General features: G+C 38.3%; 1 protein-coding gene across 15 annotated transcripts in view; it reads right to left on the bottom strand.

Moving 5' to 3' along the window:
• The window catches only part of Dennd1a (DENN domain containing 1A), a 512715-nt gene that overhangs the window by 162606 nt on the left and 327337 nt on the right, over positions 1-22772 (bottom strand). For all 15 annotated transcript variants that reach the window (XM_046451690.2, XM_058581714.1, XM_058581715.1 and 12 more), the window contains one exon: positions 19028-19129. In XM_046451690.2, the coding sequence (XP_046307646.1) occupies positions 19028-19129 (102 nt within the window). The remainder of the gene's footprint in view (positions 1-19027; positions 19130-22772) is intronic.

Genomic DNA, 22772 nt, shown 5'->3' on the forward strand with positions numbered 1-22772 from the left:
CTTTGAAAAAACATGCACTTGCAAAAGGAAAGTTATACATGTTTTTACAATATAGCCTCCACCCATTTTTTTTTAAACTACCAATATCTTTTGACAACAAAATGACTGCGAACCAAAAACACAGGGGGTATTCTACCTCTAATGAAGCAGGATACTAATGCCTAATTCTAATTAAAATATTTAGAGGAATACTAAAGTTAATCAGAACTAAAAATGTTTAACAAGAGAAATTACTTTCTTCATAAGCAAAAGCCACCTTTCCATTTAACTATAATTAATTCTACAGAGTAGCAGTTATCTCAGTCAGACATACGAATGTCCCACAATGACTCCTGTAAACTGAATGACATCTATTAAAAATGCATTTTTGCCCTCAGAACCATGGTCTGAGGCCCCAAAGATGAGCATGTCACAGCAGGAACAACATCAAGATGCTGGCTTTACAAAGCTGCATTGACAAATGAAATCACGTAGATTTGGAAATTTTAGTCATCAGTTCAGAGCTGAATCTAGGAACTGGAACTCACAAGATGGCAAGGAATTGGTAGTCTGCTTTGGAACTTGGACTGCATTTGCACTGAGCTCTGATGAAAAGCAAAGCTAACTATTCCAATCACCACCAGGGGTTCTGATTTAGATGGATACAAAGATGTTCCCAAATGCCACTGTCCTTGAGACTTGATGTGGAATGGGACCACTAAAACTGAGCAATGTCACATGTAATAAATATGTGGGATAAATCAATGCCTTGAATGATCCACTGATGAATGTATGTCCAATGAACCCAGAGCATGAGGGTACAGCGCCCCACAGTATTTTGACTTTGTATTCAGACAGACCTGACTTCAAATTTTACCTCAGCTGCTGGCTATTATCTAGATGCCTCTAGGCAGGTTACTTAACCTCTTTTCTCGGTCTATAACAAGGGGATAAAGTACCCTCCCCTCCCCCCCTTTTTTTGCAGATAGTTATGCAGATTAAATGTCAAGATCTTTCAAATCCCCTAGCACAGTGCCTGGCACACAGAAGGAGACTGATAGTGGCTTTCTTCCACAGTAGTCTAACACCAAAGCCAAAACTACCCAAGCCCTAAGTTTAGCATAAAAAAGAATAATGGATTAACAATTAACATTTTCTAGGGCATCAATTACTGAAATATCACTCGTTATGCTGAGCCTAGTGGATTTATTTAGTGACCCAAACTCAGTGCTTATTTGGGAGTTAATGAAGTGCTTGGTGTTTACAAAGATAAAAGCGCTAGGCAACAATCATGGGCTGAGTGGATATAGATTTCCATGCCTATGGAAGCAGCCAGGCCGGATCCACGGTGGATCACATGGATACATCCACACAGAGCAAGAAATCTCCCAAGGGGATCTGGGCATCTCTACCTCCTCAGGGGAGAGGGGGGGAAACAGGAAGCGGGGCTAGGAAGTGTGTATAATAGATGTGTTTCACAGTGTCCCTGCTGCGATGAACAACTTGATCCACTTACAGTTCCAAACACATGATGCATAAAAGAGCTGACAGAAATTCAATTCTTGCAAAGAAAAGCATCTGCTCTCTAGTGGGAGCGGCCAAATATTAAGCAGTTTTAAGGCAGGGCAAAGACCTAGAGGAGCACACTTCATTATCTAGATGGCTAGAGTAAAGAAATGCAGAGGATTACAAACGAAGGAAAAGGAGCCGAGGTTCCAAGCATTAATTACCAGGAGTAAAATGATTCAAGTTAAATCTTTGTTAGGACAAATATTAAACCCAGCTGTGTTTATGTAGCAGTTGTGAAAAAGAAGGAAAAAAAAGAAATCCACGTACAATATCTGTGAGCTCTGCCAGTTAATTGAATTCGCTGGCAGCACTTCCTCCACCATGAGCCAAACATCCTCAAAGATAAAATGTAGCTTTTAAACAGACCTGGGGAAACCAGAATCAAGAAATTTCAACCAATAAAACACAACTCTTTACTGGTATAAAAGTAAAGTAAAATTCAGTAATGAAAGGAAGGAAGTCTCTTAAACATTTACTGCATTCCAAAGCTCGGAGCTGTGGTTTACTGCTGAGGTCTCTTCTGATGTCCCACAGTGCTCCTGCCCCAGCATCTTTAATGAAGCCCCATAAACTCCCATAAACTCCTCGATTGTTGACAAATCATATACACACGCTCAGGGCAAGGCTCACTGGATCATGATGCTCCTTCCCTTCCTGAGTGGAATGTACAAGTCATGGAATGGACACTCATGGAGAGCAGCTCAAAGCAGAACCGAGACTTACAGGCTTTTTCTTAAAAGCATGAAGAATGAATAACTGGACATGGGTCATAGAATCCTCTTATGCAAACTGTTCCCTGACCCAAAGTTCAATATCAGTAGATCTGTCATAGAGGGAAGCTTCCAACAGATTTTATGAAAGAACTACAGAGAAACAATAGGGGATAGAATTCAGCACTCTTCTTTGGTCTGGGAACTTATCAAAGCATGAATCTTATCACATCATTCCCTGGCTTGAATGTCTTAGTTGATTCTTCATAGCCCAAAATATAAATTTCAAACCTGTCTGTATGACTATACTCAATCTGTTCTTTCCTGTCTACGTATCTGGTCTTACCCTCTGTCCCTCCCATCCACATACCCCATGCTCCAGCTATGGTATAAACTATCATCTCCTGCCCAACACACTATACTTTCATTACCACTTCCAGTCTCCATTCCTACCTGCAGTTGAGCTCATCTCTCCTTTTCCAGGAATGGTGACTGCTTCTTATATGTCTCCATGGGCCCTATGGCCCAACAAATACACTGAGCACATGCCCAAAACATTTTGTCTAAATGAATAAAGGAGAAATAATCTTCATTCCTGAACTGGCTATGGATCTGCCCACTTGGGGAACTCTGAACCAGAAAAGTCTGGAGGTTCCTGTGGATGGAAGCAAAGTTGCTAATATAAAGTACAGATGTGTCTGGGGATGTGGCTCAAGCGGTAGCGCGCTCGCCTGGCATGCGTGCGGCCCGGGTTCGATCCTCAGTACCACATACAAACAAAGATGTTGTATCCGCCGAAAACTAAAAAATAAATCACATTAAAAAAACAAATAAATAAAGTACAGATGAGTGAAGAGTGACAAGAGATGAGGCAGGAGAGGTAGGCAGCTTGAATTTCACCCAGAAGCCAATAAAAATTTTTAAGTAGGGAGGAATATTCATGTTCTGAAATATGCCTTCCATGGGGGATGGGCTAGAATTGGAGGAATGGGGGCAAGATGGCAGTCCAACCTTTCATTAGCTCATCTACTAACCAGCCCGTGATCTCACCAAGGATAAGGATCATGTCTTAATTATCTCTGTGACTATTATATCTATCAAATGAAGAGACATTAGAGAATACTAACAATACGTGTGTAGCACAAAAGAATGATCAAATCTACAAGGGTACCTGTTCCTCTGCTTCAGGGATAGAATGAACTCTTCCCTTGCAAGGGTAAGGTGGCACTCAGCATCCAGAAGCCCTTGGCATGTCTCCAAAGACTGAGGATTCTGGGCTTTTGGAGAAACATGACATGAAGAAACTCTAGTCAGGGCTTGCAATAAACATGAAATCTGTAAACAGGCCTTTAAGGTCAATAAACAGTAGTGTATTCTTGCCATAATTTTCCTTCAAAATCCACAGCTAGGAAACAATGCAATATTGTCAGTAAAAAAATAGATTTGTAAGTTTCATGGAAACTAGCAAAGCAGAGGCATTAACCTTGCCAACCACCACTCCCCCTTAAGAGAACAGAAAAAGCTGAGACAAGATTACAAACTGTGAGAGGAAGTTGTCTAGGCAGCTAGCGCAAAGCCAGAACCATCTTGCCTCCAAAGCTATCCTTTATCTATGTTCATAAATCATGTGAAGTCAGCAGCTGTTCTGAAAGCTATTCAATATTAGAAACCTTTTAAAGAGTTAATTTCGTTTTTTTAAGTATAAAAAAAGTATAGATTTATTAAGCACATACAATGTAACACAAATTATATATATGGCTTCTTATTCAAGCATGATTATACAGAGCAAACCATAAATATTAAGCAGTACATTTCTCAATTTTTTAAATTTCCCCTTTGTTTATCTTTGAAATCCTTAACCTTTATGACTGAAGAAACTGCCTTTGGCCTGATTTGATCTGGTGTATTTCTTTAGCTTAGCAATCAAGAATCAACACTCTTTTCAGCCCCTCTCCTTTAAAAAAGCATAACTTCCATTAGATACTTGATCCACATCCATCTAAACTGGAATAGTCTTTTCTCTCCTTCTCCTCCATTCTCTTCCCTTTACTTTTTCTTTTAATTGATTTTAAAAAAAATAAATGACAGTGGAATGCAAAACTGTGGAGCCAATCTAGATGCCCTTCAGAGGATGAATGGATTAAAACAATGTGGCATACATACACAATGGAATTTTACTCAGCAATAAAAGAGAATAAAATTATGGCATTTGCAGGTAAATGGAAGGTGTTGGAGAAGATAATGCTAAGTGAAGTTAGCCAATCCCCAAAAGACAAATGGTGAATTTTTTGTCTGATATAAGGAGGCTGACTCATAGTGGGGTAGAGAGGGAGAGTGTGGGAGGAACAGATGAATTCTAGATGGGGCGGAGGGGGCAGGGGATTACCAAGGATAGTGGAATGTGATGGACATCATTATCCAAAGTACATGTATGAAGACACGAATTGGTGTCAACATATTTTATATACAACCATTGATACAAAAATTTAATTTCTAAGGGCTATTCTTTTTAAAAATTAACTTATATTAAGTCATAGCTTATAACCAAAGAACACATATCTTTTAAAAGATTTGACTTCTTTTTTCTTAGTGCATGGTATTTAAAATTTGTTTATATTGTTTTGTGAGCCACAAGTTTGTTACTATGGAATAATGACTTAGTTACAAAAAACAGGGATATAACACATTGTTTACCCATCTAACACTTGACATTTGGGCTGTTTTCAGATTGTGTACTACAGAGTTGCCATAAACATGCATGCATAAACCTGTTTGGACATGTATTTTCACTTCTCTTGGGTGAATACTTAGAGAACAAGACTGCTGGGTATTGTGGCAGACCTATGTTTAACTTCAGAGAAAACTGCTAAATGTTTTTCAAAGTGGCTATAACATTTCTATTTCCAGAAGCAGTGATGAATTCCAGATAAATTGTTTCATGTTCTTGACAATGTTTGGTGCTGTCAGTCTTTGAAACATTTTAAAGTCAGCTTTATTGAGGTATGATTACATTAAAATTCACCACTCTTGGTAAATAGTTCTATGAATTTCAAAAGATGCATACAAATATCCACCAAGACAATCAAGATGAAGAACAGTTTCACCATTCCTTAAATTTCCCCTGTGCCACTTGATAGGCCTGGAAAACACACCTCTGATTTCTATCCCTACAGTTTTGCGGGTTCCAGGATGTCATATATGTGGATTCCTTCAGTTATAATGGATTTGACAGTCATCCATTTTGTTCAGCACATCAGTAATCAGTTTCTTTTTATTGCTGAGCAGTATTCCATTTCATAGGCATACCACTACTTGCTTATACATCTACAGTTGCAGGACATTTAGACTGTCCTCAGTTTGGGGCAATTATGAACAAAGCTGCTCAAAATATATACATGTGTTTGAATGTACATAACTAGGGCTGGGAATATAGCCAAGTTGGTAGAGTTCTTGTCTTGCATGAATAAATCCCTGGGTTCAATCACCAGCACCACAACCACAAGTTAAAAAAAAAAAAGTTGAAGGTGGAAAAAAAAACCTTCCATGATAAACAAAAGAATTTATAGCTAGAAAACTGGGACTACAAAACATCCTTGGAAAAATATTTCATGAAGAGGAAATGAAAATCAGCAGAGGGAGGTAGTACCATAAAGAAAAAACTAATCAAAAAATAAAATTAAGTCAAGTTAAAGAATAAAAATAAATAAATATGGCTGGGAATACAAACCATGTATAAATAATAACCCTAAATGTTAATGGCTTAAACTCACCAATCAAAAGACGCAGGCTAGAAGATTGGATTTTTTTTGGTAAAAAAAAAGATCCACAATATGCTGCCTCCAGGAGACTCATCTGATAGGAAAAGACAAACACAAACTGAAGGTGAAAGTTTGAGAAAAATCATACCACTCACATGGACTGCAGAAGCAAGCAGGGGTTTCCATCCTCATATCAAATAAAGTAGACTTAAAGCCACAGTTAATCAAAAGGGATAAAGACATTACACACTGTTCAAGGGAACCATACACCAACAAGACATAACAATCATAAATATATATGCCCCAAACAATGGTGCAACTATGTTCATCAAACAAATTCTTCTCAAGTTCAAGAGTCAAATTGACCACAACACAATAATCTTGGATGACTTTAACACACCTCTCTCACCACTGGATAAATCTTCCAAACAAAATTTGAATAAAGAAACTATAGAATTCAATATTACAATCAATAACTTAGAATTAACTGATAAATACAGAATATTTCAACCTGCATCAGCACCTGGAGACTAAACAATATGCTACTGAATGAACAATGGGTTTCAGAAGACATCAAGGAGGAGATTAAAAAATTCTTAGAATTAAATGAGAAGATAGACACAACATATCGAAATCTCTGGGACACTATGAAAGCAGTTCTAAGAGGAACGTTCATTGCATGGAGCTCATTCCTTAAAAGAAGAAAAAGTCAACAAATGACCTCACATTAGATCCCAAAGCCCTAGAAAAAGAAGAACAAATCAACAGCAAAAGCAGTAGAAGGCAAGAAATAATTAAAATTAGAGCTGAAATCAATGAAATCGAAACAAAAGAAACAATTGAAAAAATTGACAAAACAAAAAGTTGGTTCTTTGAAAAAATAAATAAAATTGACAGACCCTTAGCTACGCTAACAAAGAGAAGGAGAGAGAAAACCAAATTATCAGCATACATGATGAAAAGGTAACATCCCAACAGACACTACAGAAATACAGAGGATAATTAGAAATTATTTTGAAAACTTGTACTCCAATAAAATAGGAGATATTGAAGGCATCAACAAATTCCTTAAGTCATACTATTTGCCCAGATTGAATCAGGAAGATATTCACAATTTAAACAGACAATATCAAGTGATGAAATAGAAGATGCCATCAGAAGTTTACTAAACAAGAAAATCCCAGGACCGAATGGATACACAGCCGAGTTCTACAAGACCTTTAAAGAAGAACTAATACCAACACTCTTCAATTTAATTCAGGAAATAGAAAAAGAGGTTCCAAAACTCATTCTATGAGGCCAATATCACCCTGATTTCAAACTCATTCTATGAGGCCAATATCACCCTGATTCTAAAACCAGGCAAAGACACATCAAAGAAAGAAAACTTTAGATCAATATCTCTCCCATGAACACAGATGCAAAAATTCTCAATAAAATTCTGGCACATCAAATACAAAAACACACCAAAAAAATCGTGCACCATGATCAAGTAGGATTCATCCCAGGGATGCAACGTTGATTCAACATAAGAAAATCAACAAATGTAATTCATCACATCAATAGACTCAAAGATAAGAATCATATGATCATCTCAACAGATTCAGAAAAAGCATTTGAACAAAATAGAGTACTGCTTCATGTTCAAAACACTAGAAAAACTAGAGATAAAAGGAACATATCTCAACATCTTAAAGGCTTCTATACTAAGCCTCAAGCCAACATCATTCTAAATGGAGAAAAATTGAAGGTATTCTCTCTAAAAACTGGAACAAGACAGGGATGACCTCTTTCATTTCTATTTAACATAGTTCTTGAAACACTGGCCAGAGCAATTAGACAGTCGAAAGAATTAAAGGGATACCTATAGGAAAAGAAGAACTTAAATTAGCACTATTTGCTGACAATATGATTCTATACCTAGAAGTTCCACCAGAAAACTTCTAGAACTAGTAAATGGATTCAGCAAAGCAGCAGGAAATAAAATCAACACCCATAAATTAAAGGAATTTCTGTATATCAGTGACAAATCCTCAGAAAGAAAACTATCCCATTTACAATAGCCTCAAAAAAACAAAAACAAAAACAAAACAAAAACAAAACTTGGGAATCAACTTCATGAAAGAGGTGAAAGATCTATACAATGAAAATTATAGAACCCTAAAGAAAGAAATCAAAGAAGACCTTAGAAGATGGAAAGATCTACCTTGCTCTTGGATAGGCAGAATTAATATTATCAAAATGATCATACTACCAAAAGCACTATACAGATTTAATGCAATTCTGATCAAAATCCTAATGGCATTCCTCATAGAAATAGAAAAAGCAATCATGAAATTCATCTGGAAAAATAAGAGACCCAGAATAGCTAAAGCAATCCTTAGCAGGAAGAGTGAAGAAGGTGGCATCACTATACCAAGACCTTAAACTATATTGCAGAGCAAAAGTAACAAAAACAACATGTATTGGCACCAAAACAAGACTGGTAGACCAGTGGTACAGAATAGAGGACACAGAGACTAACCCACAAAATTACAATTATCTTATATTAGATAAAGGTGCCAAAAACATGCATTGGAGAAAAGATAGCCTCTTCAACAAATGGTGTTGGGAAAACTGGAAATCCATATGTAACAAAATGAAATTAAACCCCTATCTCTCACCATGCACAAAACTCAATTCAAATTGGATCAAGGACCTAGGAATTAAACCAGAGACTCTGCTTCTAATAGAAGAAAAAGTAGGCCCTAATCTTCATCATGTGGGATTAGGCCCCAACTTTCTTAATAAGACTCAATAAATGGGATGGACTCAGACTAAAAAGTTTCCTCTCAGCAAAAGAAACAATCTGTGAGGTGAATGGAGAATCTACATCTTGGGAGCAAATTTTTACCTCTCACACATCAGATAGAGCACCAATCACTAGGGTATATAAAGAACACAAAAAGCTAAGCACCGAAAAGCAACAGCAACAAAAACCCCAATCAATAAATGGGCCAAGGACATGAACAGACAATTCTCAGAAGAGGATATACAATCAATCAACAAATAGATGAAAAAATGTTCATCATCTCTCGCAATTAGAGAAATGCAAATCAAAACTACTCTAAGATATCATGTCACTCCAGTCAGAATGGCAGCTATTTTTTAAGACAAACAATAATAAATGTTGGCGGAAGATGTGGGGAAAAAGGCACACTCATACATTGCTGGTGGGACTGCAAATTGGTACGACCAATTTGGAAAGCAATATGGAGGGAGATTCCCTGGAAAACTGGGAATGAAACCACCATTTGACCAAGCTATCCCTCTCCTCGGTCTATACCCAAAGGACTTTTAAAAGCAGCATACTACAGGGACATAGCCACATCAATGTTTATAGCAGTATAATTCACAAGAGCTAAACTATGGAACCAACCTAGACGTCCCTCAGTAGATGAATGGATTAAAAATGTGGCATATATACACAATGGAATATTACTAAGCAATAAAAGAGAATAAAATCATGGCATTTGCAGGTAAATGGATGGCGTTGGAGAAGATAATGCTAAGTTAGCCAATCCCCAAAACACAAATGCCAAATGTTTTCTCTGATATAAGGTTACTGACATAGAATGGGGTAGGGAGGGGGAGGATGGGAGGAATAGACAAACTCTAGATAGGGTAGAGGGGTGGGAAGGGAAGGGAGGGGACAGGGGGTTAGCAATGATGGTGGAATGTGATAGACATCATTATCCAAAGTACATGTATGAAGACATGAATTGGTGTGAACATACTTTGTATACAGAGAGATGAAAAATTGTGCTCTATATGTGTAATAAGAATTGTAATGCATTCTACTGTCATTTATTTAAAGAATAAAATCAATTAAATATTTTAAAAAGAAGAAGAATGTACATAACTCTTCATTTTCTTGGGTAAATACCTAGTAGCTAGAATGGTCACATATAAACATATGGTTAAGACGTACATTTATATAGAATTCTTGTTTTTTTAAGTCATATAAGTGGGTACAGAATAGTACTTCAAGGTGGTCTTAATTTGTACCCTCTGACTAAAGATGCTGAGTATATTTTCATGTGTCTGCTGGCTATTTAAATAATGTGTGTGTGTGTGTGTGTGTGTGTGTGTGTGTGTGTGTGTGTGTGTGGCGGCTCTTCAAGTCTTTGGTCTATCTTAATTGGACTTTCTTATTATTGAGTTTCTGAGATTTAACTATTAGTACTATTTTTTCCTCAGTCTGTAGCTTCTCTCTTTCTTTCTCTTTTTTAATGCTGCCTTTGGAAAGAGTATTTTATCTTTTGTGAGGTCCAATTTATCAATTTTTCTTTTATGATGTGTTTTTGTGTCCTAGGAAATCTTTGCCTACACCAAATTCAAGAAGATTTTCTCCTCCATGTTTTCCTAGTTTTTGCTTCTGCTTTTTGAGCTAATGTCTGCATGAGATAAAAGTCAAAGTTCATTTTTTTTCCATATTGATAACCCAGTTGCTTGAACATATTTGTTGGAACACCCCACCCCCACCCCAACAAAACTCAACTCTCCTTTCTCTGTTGAATTATTTTGGTGCATTTGTTGCAAATCAATTGTTCATTTACTTATAGGTCTAATTCTGGACTCTTTATTTGAACCTATTGACTTAGATGTCTATCTACATTGTCTTGATTGCAGTAAAGTCTGTAGTATGGCTTGAAGGCAGGTAATGTAAGTTCTAAGGCTTTATTCTTCCTTCTCAACATTGTTTTGGCTATTCTAGTTCTTTCGCATATTCATATACATTTTAGAACCAGCTTGTCAAGTTTTCAGAAAAAAAAAAAGGCCATCTGGAATTTGGGTTGGGATTATACTGAATCTATAGATCAATTTAGGGAAAATTAACATCTTAAAAATATTGAGTAAAAAAATATTTAGTTTTCCAATCCAAAACATGGAATATCTCTCCATGTATTTAGGTCTTTCAATTTTTTTTCTCAAGTGTTTTATAGCTTGCAGCTTACAAATCTTACACATTTTTTTGTTAAATTTATTCCTAAGTATTTTGTGTTTTGTATGCTATTTTAAATGGTACTTTAAAAAAATCTCATTTTTAAATTGCTCATTACAAGCATATAGAAATACGTTTCAATTTTATATACTGACCTTAACCTGCACCTGTTGTTACATTCATTTGCGAGACTCTAAGATTTTCCATATACATAATTATGAAGTGTGTAAAGATAATTTTATTTACTTCATTTAATATTTAGGGCTTTCATCTCTTTTTCTTGTCTTAGGGAATGGGTTAGACTCTCGAGTGCAATGTTGAAGAGAGAGAGTTTACATGTTCTTTGCTGGTGGCATCTTCCAGGGGAAAGCAGTCAGTCTTGTTCTTGATGTGGTACCTTCCAGTATGTATAATGCTGCTATTAAAATGAGGATTCCAGTCTGCTAGGAGCTTTAGATGAATGGGTGTTGAATTTTTTTCTAAAATACTTTTTTTGTGTATGTCTTGCTACAGTTTTTCTTTCTTTTTTTTTTTTTTTGTCTACCAATATGGCAAATTACACGTTTTTTCAAATATTTAGCCAATCTATTCACTTAATCATGGTGCATTATCTATCCTCTTTATATGTTGTTGGATTCAATTGATGAATATTTTATTAAACATTTTTGCATATGAAGCATATTATCTTATGTATTCTTTTCTTATAAATTCTTTGGTTTTCATGTCAGGGTAATGCTGATCTCATAGAATAAGTTGAGAGATATCCCTTTACCTCTATTTTCTGAAAAAGTTTGTAGAAGATTATACCAGTTTGTCTTAAATGTTTGACAGAATTAGCCAGTGAAGCTATCTAGACCTGAAATTTTCTTTGTGGGAAAGTTTTAATTACAAATTCAAAAAATTAATAGAAATAATGCTATTTTTGAAAAATCCTTTAGTCATTTTCTGTAATTTGTATATTTGAAGGAGTATATTCATTTCCTCTAACTTGTCAAAATCATAGACATAAAGACATTCATAATACCCCCTTATTTTCTTTTGTGTGAATGTCTGTACATTCTATCATGGATAGAACCCAGAGGTGCTCTACCACTTAGCTATACCCCCAGCTCCTTTTATTTCTATTTTGAGATAGGGTTTCACTGAGTTGCCCAGGCTGGTCTTGAAATTGCAATCCTCCTGCTTTAGCCTTCAGAGCCGCTGGGATTATAAGCATGCACCACTGTGCCCTACATCCTTTTACGAGTTTTAAATAAACTTTTACTTTGGAACTTTTTTAGATTTATAGAAAGTTGCAAAGATAGTATAAAAAGTTATCTATATGCTCCTCACTCACTTTCAGTTTCCTCTATCTGGTACCACCATTGGACATTTGACAAAGCTGAGACAAAGTCTTGCTGAAGTTGGTATGTTATTAACTGAATTTCAGTCTCTCTTGTAATTTCTCCACTAAAGTAATTTTTTTTCTATCTCAGGATTCAATTCAGATTTATAAGTCACATCTCCTTATTCTCCTCTAATCTATGACTGTTTCTCAGTCTTTCCTTTGATCTTGGCCATTTTGAGACATAATAGTCAGATATTTTGTAGGAAGTCCCCAAATTTGAGTTTCCCTGAAGTTTCTGTCATGATTAGGACAGATTTTTGAAAAGAATACTATGGAAGAGGTAAAGTATCTTTCTCATCACATGACATCAGGGGTTACATGACATCACATGACCTTACTGGTGATGTTAAACTTGATTGCTTGGGTAAGGCAGTGGCTGTTTCTCCCCTAAAGTTACTATTCTTCCTTTACATATTCTATTTTTTTAGAAGTCAACACTAAGTACAGTCCACATCTAAGTGTAAATACTCTCCTGGAAAAAATAGACTTTATAGATATTTGAACTTTTTCTATGAGGAAGACTTGTCTTTTCTCTCCACCAACTCTCTCGATTAGTGATACAGATTCATCTATTTGAATTTTTATATTTGAAATGAAATTCTTATACATAGCATACAATTAGGTCTTTGCTTTTTAAAAATCTCTTCATTGGAGTATTTAGATGATGTATATTAAATGTAATAATTGAGACAGCTGGAAAAATCTATCATCATACTAACTTTTCTATATGTTTTATCTGTGTTTGGGTCCTTTATTTTTCCACCAAAATTTCTTTGGATCTTTAATATCAGCTTATTACATGTATGAAGACAGAAATATAGATATACATATAACATAGACATATACTCTCTTTTTTCTTCGTGGTTTCTCTAAGATTAACAATATACATCTTTAACAATACAGTGTACTTTCAACTGGGTACACATGCCTATAATGCCAGCTATTGGGGAGGCTGAGGCAGAAGGATCACAAATCAGAGGCCAGCCTGGGCAACTGAGCAAGACTTTGTCTCAAAATTAAAAAATAAAAAGGGCTGCAGATGGGCTGGGGTTGTGGCTCAGTGGTAGAGAATGTGCCTAGCATATGTGAGCCCCTGGGTTCTATCCTCAGCACCACATAAAAATAAATAAAAATAAAGGTATTTAAAAAAAAAGGGGGGGGGTGGCTGCAGATTAGGTTTACTGGTAAAGTGTCCCTGGATTCAATCCCCAGTTCCAAAAAAAAAAAAAAATAGTTTTCAAATATTCTACCAGTTTATATATAATGTAAGGACTTTTAATTAAACAGTACACATCTATTCTCCCCCACTCTCTCCTTTGAACTATTGTGGTCATATATTTCATTTCTATTTATGAAACAATACACATCAGTATTCTTTTTATTATTATTTTTGGTGGGGAGTACTGGGGATTGAACCCAGGAGCATTGAACCACTGAGACATATCCCCAGCCCTTTTTGTTTTGAGACAGGGTTTAAAAATAGCAACTTCTTTTGATATTTCTTGTAGCTCATATATGCTGACAATTATTTCTCTCAGTTTTTATTTGTTTGAAAAAAAAGTCTTAATTTTGCTTTCCTTTTGAAGTATATTTTCACTGTATATAGAATTATAGGTTGACAAAGATCTTCTATCATCACTTTAAAAATATCATTCTATTATCTTCTGATGTACATAATTTCAGACAAGAAGTCTGCTGTGATTACTAATTTTTCTAATAATTTTTCTCTAGCTAATTTTAAACTTTTCTCTTTATCACTGGTTTCGAGAAATTATGATATACCTTTGTGTGTTCTTTCTTTTTTATTTTTGAGTTCCTTATGCTTGAGGTTCATTGAGCTTCTTAGAACTCTGAGTTTATTATTTTTATCAAAACATGTAAAAATTCACCTTCCTCATCTGCTGGGTCTACATTAGTCCTCTTGAGACTGTGATATGCATCACTGAGGTTCTGTTTATTTTGTCAGTTTTCTTTCTCAGCTTCATATTAGACAGTTTTTATTTCTATGTCTTCAAGTTCATTTTTTTTTTATTCTGCAGTGTCTCATCTCCTCCTAGTTCCAAAAGTGACTTTCTTTTTCATTCAGCATATTATATTTTTCCCTCTAGAGGTTCCCTTTTGTTCTTTCTATATCTTCTATTTCTCTCATTTAGTTCAAGTCTTTCTTTAAATCCACAGACATATTTACAATCTTCATAATACCTGTTTCAAGTTCCTTGTCTGCTAGTTCTACCACATCTGTCATTTCTGAGTCTGCTTACACTGACTATTTTTTCTTTTGGTAGGTTACATTCCAGACTCTCAACATGTGTTGTACTTTTAAAATAGGATGCTAAGTACTGATAACGTCAGGAGTTGAATGCTGGGTTTGTTGTCTTCTTTTAAAGTTTATTTTGACAAGTGGTTGAATTTTCTTGTACATTAGGTTGATTCCTTTCGAGACTTTAGAAACAGACTTGTTTCAAACATTTTTTTTTTTTTTTTTGGTACTGGTGATTGAACCCAGGGGTGCTTTGCCATTAAATCACATCCCCAGACTTTTTAAAATTTTTTATTTTGAAACAGGGTCTAGCTAAGTTGCTTAGGTAAGCCTTGTGAAGTTGTTGAGGCTAGCCTGGAACTTGTGATCCTCCTGCCTCAGCCTTCTGAATCACTAGGATTACTTAAAATATTTTATTGACGTTTAACATAACAACATAAAAATTAACTCACCCATAATTTTAAAAATTATATCCAGCTTGAATTCTTCCCCATATAACTAGCACTCAGATCAAAAGCCAGCACATTACCAGCACCCCTATAGCCCTCTCTTAAGTTTTCAAGGCTTGATTTTATGTATTGTTTGGGCAGAGATAAAATAACCTTCACTCTAGAGTTAATTTAGACCTATTATCAAGTTATACCCTCCCAGTCTCTAGTGCTTATCCTCAGTGATCACCCAGGTCTCTATTCTGACTGGTCTGAACCTGAATGATTCCTAGGCCTGTGTGGGCTCAGGGAATATAGTTCATTGTGTAGACTTTTTTTTTTTTAATTTTTTTTTTTTTTTGAGAGAGAGAGAGAATTTTAATATTTATTTTTTAGCTTTTGGCGGACAGAACATCTTTGTTTGTATGTGGTCCTGAAGATCGAACCCGGGCCGCATACATGCCAGGCGAGCGCGCCACCACTTGAGCCACATCCCCAGCCCAATCATTGTGTAGACTTTGATCAGGAGTTTCATCCTCCATTTGGGCAGATTATTCTTCAATAAGTCAGTCAATTCAGATTTCTGAAACTTTTCCTGTGATGTTGCTCCCTCCTGTCCAGTACTCTTTCTGACTCACAAACTCAGATTTTAACCTTCTAACTCAATAAAAGTGTTGTACTTTGCTGAGGATCGCCCTTCTGGTATCAGGTGTCTGGAAAATGCCTCAAGGAAGAAAGCCAGGGGAATGATAAGTCTCACATCACTTGTTTCCTCTCATTCTGGGATCACAGCTCTGAATGGCCTGTTATCCAATCTGCCTGTCCAGAGTTTCAACAGTTAATAGTGGGAAGATTAATCCAGTTCCAATTGTTACATCATGGCTATCAGCAGAACCAAGACCTCTTTTAATATAATTTCCAGCATGGATGCCATGTTTTGCAAGATTTCATCTATCAAAATAACCCAACCCATATGTGCTTTCCATCCTTCCATCTATCTATTCAATGGCTGCTAGATCTTTGGGAAACAGGGATTGGTTCATGCTCTCAAAAAGTAACAATTCAATGGGAAAGCCATTTTTTTTCTGGCAAAAAGGAGAGATTGTAGGGTCAACTGTGGACATGCTGATAATAGATCAGTGTGATTACACAAGCAATACAAAAGGCTTTGGGAAAAGATATGGTCAACATAGGTCTCTTTCCTTGCAGAGGTCAAGGAAAATTTTTAGCATAATGTTTAGAGAAAGTCTTGAAGAGTAACTGAGAGATTAATGGATGTGATAGGATATTTTGAACAAAAGAAACTGCATGCAAAGTATGAAGCCATGGAACAATACCTAAGTGTGGGAGAACTACTAATATAGGGTTAGAAGAAGGGAAGGGAGAGAGCTAAAACTATGAAAAAACAATAAAATAGAAACCCCAGGAGCATCACACCATGAAGTGGGGCTTTAAATGCTGTGCTTATCATCATTCACACCTGTACTTTGTTGTTAACTACCATCTAGAGTGATAACAGGATGGATATTTTGATTATATACGTCACATTGAATTCTTACAACAACCTTATGAAGAAATGAAGAGAGCTTTAGTAATTTTGCCCCAAGTCACACGGCCAGGATTTAAACATAGGTCTATGTGAGTCCAAAGTGAACAAAGCAAACTTGCCTTGAATCTATAGGTAGAGGGAAGTTCTAGAAGAATATTTTGTTTTTAAAAGTTTTTTTTTTTTTCCCAGATAATTTTCATTGATGGAGCAATTTCAAGTCAGAGGGATATATAGTTTAATTTTTGTTTTTAGAAAAGTCACTCTGGTACATCTGGAAGGACTGGAGGGAGGAAGACGGGATCAGATGAACCAATTTGTAGGCTGCTGGCAATAGTGCAGGAAGAAACAAGAGGGTGCATCAGGTGGCATTTAGGAGGGATGGGAAAGAGGATGTGGACTAACAAAATGTTTAAGTTGTTCAATCCTTCAGCAGCTCTGGCAAAAAGGAGAGATTGTAGGGTCAACTGTGGACATGCTGATACACTGGAAGTAGCAGGTCCTGTGTCAAAGATGAGACAGAATCTCTCCTCTTGTAAAGTTCATGTAGCATTATAGAATCCAGCTTATGAATTCCACTGAAATACAATAGGTGCCTTATGGACCACACATTCCCTTCCCATTACTATCTTGGGACCCCATGCTGGGAAACACTGCTGTAAAATATTCTCAATTCCCTTTCAAACCAGCTTGAAGTTAAGAAGTCCTATATGCCCAGGCTGAAACTGTTAGGACCAGGAGGGTATTAGTGATCTACTAATTTGCCTGTAATTATCAACAACTATTTTATTAAAAAATGCAGGTACCATTTATTGACCACTGGCAACATATGAGCACTGTACTAGGCATTGGGTGAACATTATAATTTACCACAATAATCCTAAGAGTACTCTTGGCACCTCTCCTGTAGCTGAAGTGCTAAGATAGAAAATAACTTTCTTGAGTTCCTTCGCTTCCCTGAGACAGCCTCAAAGATCATTTAAAAAACCTGTCATCTTCAGGAAGATTCCATTGAACTCTCCCAAAGTTTGTTACTCTCTCTCCTGGGCCTTTCTGTGACTGATTTCTATTTCCCTTGTGGTCCCTGTTATGCTACACTGTGGTGTACATATAATTTACATGTCTGTTTTCCCTTACTGGAATGTACTCTATGTAGAGTTCTGCCTTCTCTTTACCTGTACAGGGTTAGAGTGATGCAGATGGAGTCAGTTGGAACACTGCATGGTTTCTGAGCTGACAGTCATCCTGTTCTGTGTCAGAGCCCTTGGCCATTATTTGGCAGCTGATATGCCTCCCAGTCAGTCACTTCCCACATTTCACTTGGCAGTTGCAAGGTCCCTGCTTGAGAGATCCATGCCTTACAGAGGAGCTTGACCAGGGAACGGGAACAGGGTAGGTTCTATGCACTCAAGAGTTGGGCTTGCATATTGGGAGTGGAGAAGAGACCTTCCTCAGAGTGGTGCAAAGAGTAAAGGAGAGGTCAATGACAAGGACTTAGCACAGCACCTAGTGAGCAACAGGTCAATGATAGTAGCCATTATTCAGTGATGCTGCAAAGGAAACATTTTTTTTTTTTTTTTATAGCACACAAATAACATTCCATCCCCAAATCTCACAGGAAGGTAAAAGCAGAGAAGTCTGAAATCATTCATCAACACACAGTAATCCCTTCAGAAAAGCACAGTGCCACAGGGGCTCCTGACAGATGGAGCACCACCACCCACCATGTCAAACACTCCCAGACACAAACCCAGTCTGATCTGTTGCACAGGGCCAGTAACATGGGCTTCTTTCATTTTGGAAGCCAGAAGAATGTATGGATATTCTGGTACATGGAACCACAGGAACATGAAGACCACCCTTGCCTATGAGGCCATATTCTCCCTTGGGTTGATTATGGGGTAGACAAGTCAACTTTCAAAGCTGCCACAGGAGCTGACGTGAGATACTAGTATGGCCAGATGTCAACTGGCAAATATGGCAGCCAGTCACTTTCAATTCTATAGAACCCACATAGGTTTGAATTACTGTACACTGTACACACTGAAAACCCTCCTACCCACCATCTGGGTGTTACTCAGAAGATGCTACCCTGCTCTCTAGAGATGGCAATGTGCTAGGGAAGGGTGGCATCCCTCCTTCCCAGGCTCCCACAGAAGAGAAGTTGCTCAGACTCTGGAATTACTTCACAGACTTTCAGATGAAAGTCATCAGAGCAAAATAAAACTCAAAGAATAAACTACCTCACAACTTTCTACCCTGTTTCAGAGAAGACAGAGAAACAAACCACAGTTCTTAGGCTACAGGAAAACCACAGCTATCTTCTCTCCCCCCACACACTCTAAGTCATGTTCATTTCCATGGCACAAGCAAGCAGGAGTCAGATCTCAAGAGCACATTACCTACCACATCATTTGGAAGGCTCTGGAGGTCATCAAAGGGAGTTTCCAGGGTGTTGGTATCCACATTCAGGATCACAACATCATCCAGGGCCATGTTTCTGACTTTCTGCAAGTAAACAAAATCCAGAAGAGAAAGTCATTGAAATTCTACCAGGACACAGATATTCCCTCTTTGCTTCTCCAGGGAGGGGAGTAGAGGAAAAGGTGACATTTGACCAAAGCTTACTAGTACTCTGGCAGCCCATAAATGGTTTGCATTTGTTATTCATTTAACTCCTGTGAAAACTCTTGAGTTTGCATGTCATCCCCAGGCCCAGGAGTGAAGCGAGTTTCACCCACCCTAAGTAACATGCCCCAGGTCTCACAGCTAAGAAGAGAAAGATTGTACCCTATCATTGTTTTCTCTGTGTATGTGCACATGCATGCACATGAGTGTACTTTTTAAAACATAAGCTGAAGACCTAAACCTCTGGTTCCAGGGATATATAAAGGGCTTTTAAGACACCCACATTCATTCCTTTCTTCTCATTTACCAAAAGCAACCTGCTCATCTCTCTTTTGGATTTCGTCATTCTTGGGTAAAGAATATGGTATGTGGCCTAGTGTGAATATGTTCACATTTCTCTTGAACACTAATTAGGAAGGTCACACTTTCAGTCTGGTTCCATTTTCCATAAAAACCCAGCTACTAAGGCTCTGGCCATGAGTTTTTATTGTTCAAATTCCACTGTTAATCCACTGCTAGAATCCATTTTCATCTTTCTCCTGCCAGCCCACCACCATTCAGTCCTCCTTCCCCATTTGTATCAGATTTGCTCCTCACAGGTTTTAAACTTCAGAACTATTGTCTATTTTATTTTGCCCAAAGTAGGAAGACCCTATCAGTTGTCATTCAAACTGGGACACTTGTGAATTTAGAAGAGTGCATATCATACCAAGGCAACAGGCAGAAGACGGGACATATGGTAACCCTATATGTAAGGGACTGATTTCATTATTAATTTCCTATTGAGTGCACCATATGACTGTCCAGGTATGCACTGCCCAGGAGATCTGGCCAGCAAGGCTGGAACTGAAGGAGCTAACCTGTGTGCATACCAAGGCCCTGGCTGGGGTGGAGGTGGGGAATGTCTTTAACACCAGACCCCGACCCAGACATATGATGGTGTGAAAGCCCATTTGCTAATGCTCTGGAAATGACCAATTTAAAAGTACAATTAATTCTTATCAAGACTCTGCAAAGTGGATGTTATTACCCTTATTGTTCATAACTCAAGGAAAATGAGTTCAGACAAATGAGGTAAATAAGTGGTAGAAGGTCGAATAGCACTGGCTACCTCCGTAGCCCATGTTCCCTGCACCACACTATCCACCTCCTTGTCGCCAGACACCCTCAGTAAGATTGATCTCAGCCCTCATCCCTGGAGCCCTGGCACCCCTTTGCCTGCCTCCCCACACTGGGCTCATCTGTAAAGACTGCCACTGTGTGGCTAATAACCAGTGCCTACCTAATGAAGTGATCCATGCTTGGTAAGTGCTGATATTGGCTGATATTTAAACTCCAGTCCCTAGGATAGCACTTGGTACCTAAATAAACATTCTGAGATTCTTCCTAGCAGGAGGGTGGAATCATGCTGGTCAGAAGCCTTCTAGGGTTGAAAAAATACTCCTGGGCAAGCCTTCCACTTAGGACCAGAGCCTCTAACTCCATCTGACTCCTCTGGGCCACTGGGGCCAGTCCACAAACCTATTGATCAATCTGAAAACATCTGCCAAGTCCTTACCACGTGCTGAGATCCACAGAGGATGGACAAGATCGCTAATCTGAGTTTATTCTCCCCACTAAACCTCAATATGCATATTAATTACTGCCCTATTTATAGGCCAACAGCTATCAACAAATGGTGAAGGGATTGATAATAATTCAATCACTGAATGTTGTACAGCACTTTTGTCTTACAAAGCATAATCCCTGTTTCATGGAGGAGAACATCAAGACTCAGAGAGCTGTCCACAGCTCCTTAGCTGCCCACTCTGCCAGCAACTCAGCAGGTTGAAGGCCTTGCACTGCACCAGCAGGAAGTTAAATAAATAGCATGGACAACCATTTTTTCCACTATGTCACATTTTGGAGCTCATGAAGGATCACCACACAGATGCTTTCATTTCCACCAGTGACCTGGTAGTGAGATATCACCATTCCTATTTTCAAGATGAGAAACTGAGGCTCCAAGAAGTGCAACAGCTTGCCTAAGGCTGTGTGTCTAATTGGTTTCTTCATCTGAGAAGTTGGAAGAGCTATGACCTCTCCTTCTCTCACGTCCCCCTGGACTGTGTGAGAATTAGAGGTCAGGGACACACAGTGCAGAGCCATAGTACAGCTTATTATTTACCATTTAGCGGCTATTATTATTATTTAACACATACAATAGCTATAGACAGAAGAGCTGTAGTAGCATTGGCTTAAGGGCGGAAATGCTTCCGTTCTCTTGGTGGTAACTATTTGCTTCTCATTTTGAATGCTAAAGCACAGAAACTGAATCAGAGAGGCAGTTGAGGATGCCAGGCCTCGAAGACTTAAATGGAGGCCCCTGTACCAAGAATCACCTATTTGCCTCATCTGACCTCCCAAATAGCCCCAAACAGAAGGGGGCAGGAGGCAATGACCACTGGAGAGAAGCATCAGGGGCTGAAAGGCCTTGTGAGTGGATGTTGATTCTGGACCAGAATCGGGCCTTGTTCCTCTGTCCCCAGAGGGGCCCCAGCAGCACAGACCAGCCCTTGTGGACTCTCCATGGCTAGGCTGGGGCAGGCTTTTGATTTCTTCCCACTCCTGGCTGGAGGACTTGCCGGCTAAGCTGTGTGGAGTGTTTACTTTTCCAACAATGGAAGCAGGCTGAAGAAGAGGAAAAAACCTGGCCCTTTCTTCAGATTTAGCAGGCCAGGGTCCCCTTAGTAACCGAAATGCCCCTAGCACCAGGCTCCAGGCAGGAGCTACAGTGGCACAGTTTCCTCTTGTAGGACAATGCTGCCCTCTTGGTGGCAAAGCCTCTCCAAAGGGGCTGGCATGGGTTCAAGGGTGTTCCTAAAGCTCAGTGTTCCCAAGGAAAGAATCAGAGGCTGGTTTGGCCGGATGGTACCCTGTCCCTGAAAGACTCAAGGCAACAAGGAGAATGAAGAAAGGCAAGAAAAACTCACACTGAGGCTGTGGAGTGGGAAGTGCTGGAGGAGAAGGAAGCTGGATGATTACTGGGTGCCAGCTCACTTCATCTTAACCATGCTGTGAGGGAGATACTACCATGTCCCTGGTAAAGGTGAAGAACTGGTAGCTCAGAGAGGCAAACAAACTGCCCAAAGCCCCATAGCCAGTGAGTGGCAGCAGAGCTGGCTTTAAGCATAGTCTTGACTCCAAAGTTTATCCCTCTCTGAAGAGATCCTAAATCCTCTGCTCAGGCTTCAGAATGAGTAGCTGTGAGGTGCATACAGTTATATGAATGCTCTCGGGATCTGTTTTCTCTTCTGCAAAATCAGGCCTGCCTTTTGTATCTGAAACATCATACATACCTACTACAAAAAAATGGGAAAGGTGTGCTGGGTGCAATGGTGCAAACCTGCAGTCCCAGTTTCTCAAGGGAGGCCAAGGCAGGAGAAATACAAGTTCAAGGCCAGCCTGGGCAACTTAGTGAGACCCTATCTCAAAAAACAACTTTAAAAAGGACTGGGCATGTAGCTCAGTGGTAGAGTGCTTT

The sequence above is a fragment of the Marmota monax genome, unplaced genomic scaffold (genome assembly GCF_021218885.2).
Source record: "Marmota monax isolate L192 unplaced genomic scaffold, Marmota_monax_Labrador192_F-V1.1 WCK01_AAM20220418_F8-fsc00020, whole genome shotgun sequence".
NCBI classification, from domain to species: domain Eukaryota; kingdom Metazoa; phylum Chordata; class Mammalia; order Rodentia; family Sciuridae; genus Marmota; species Marmota monax.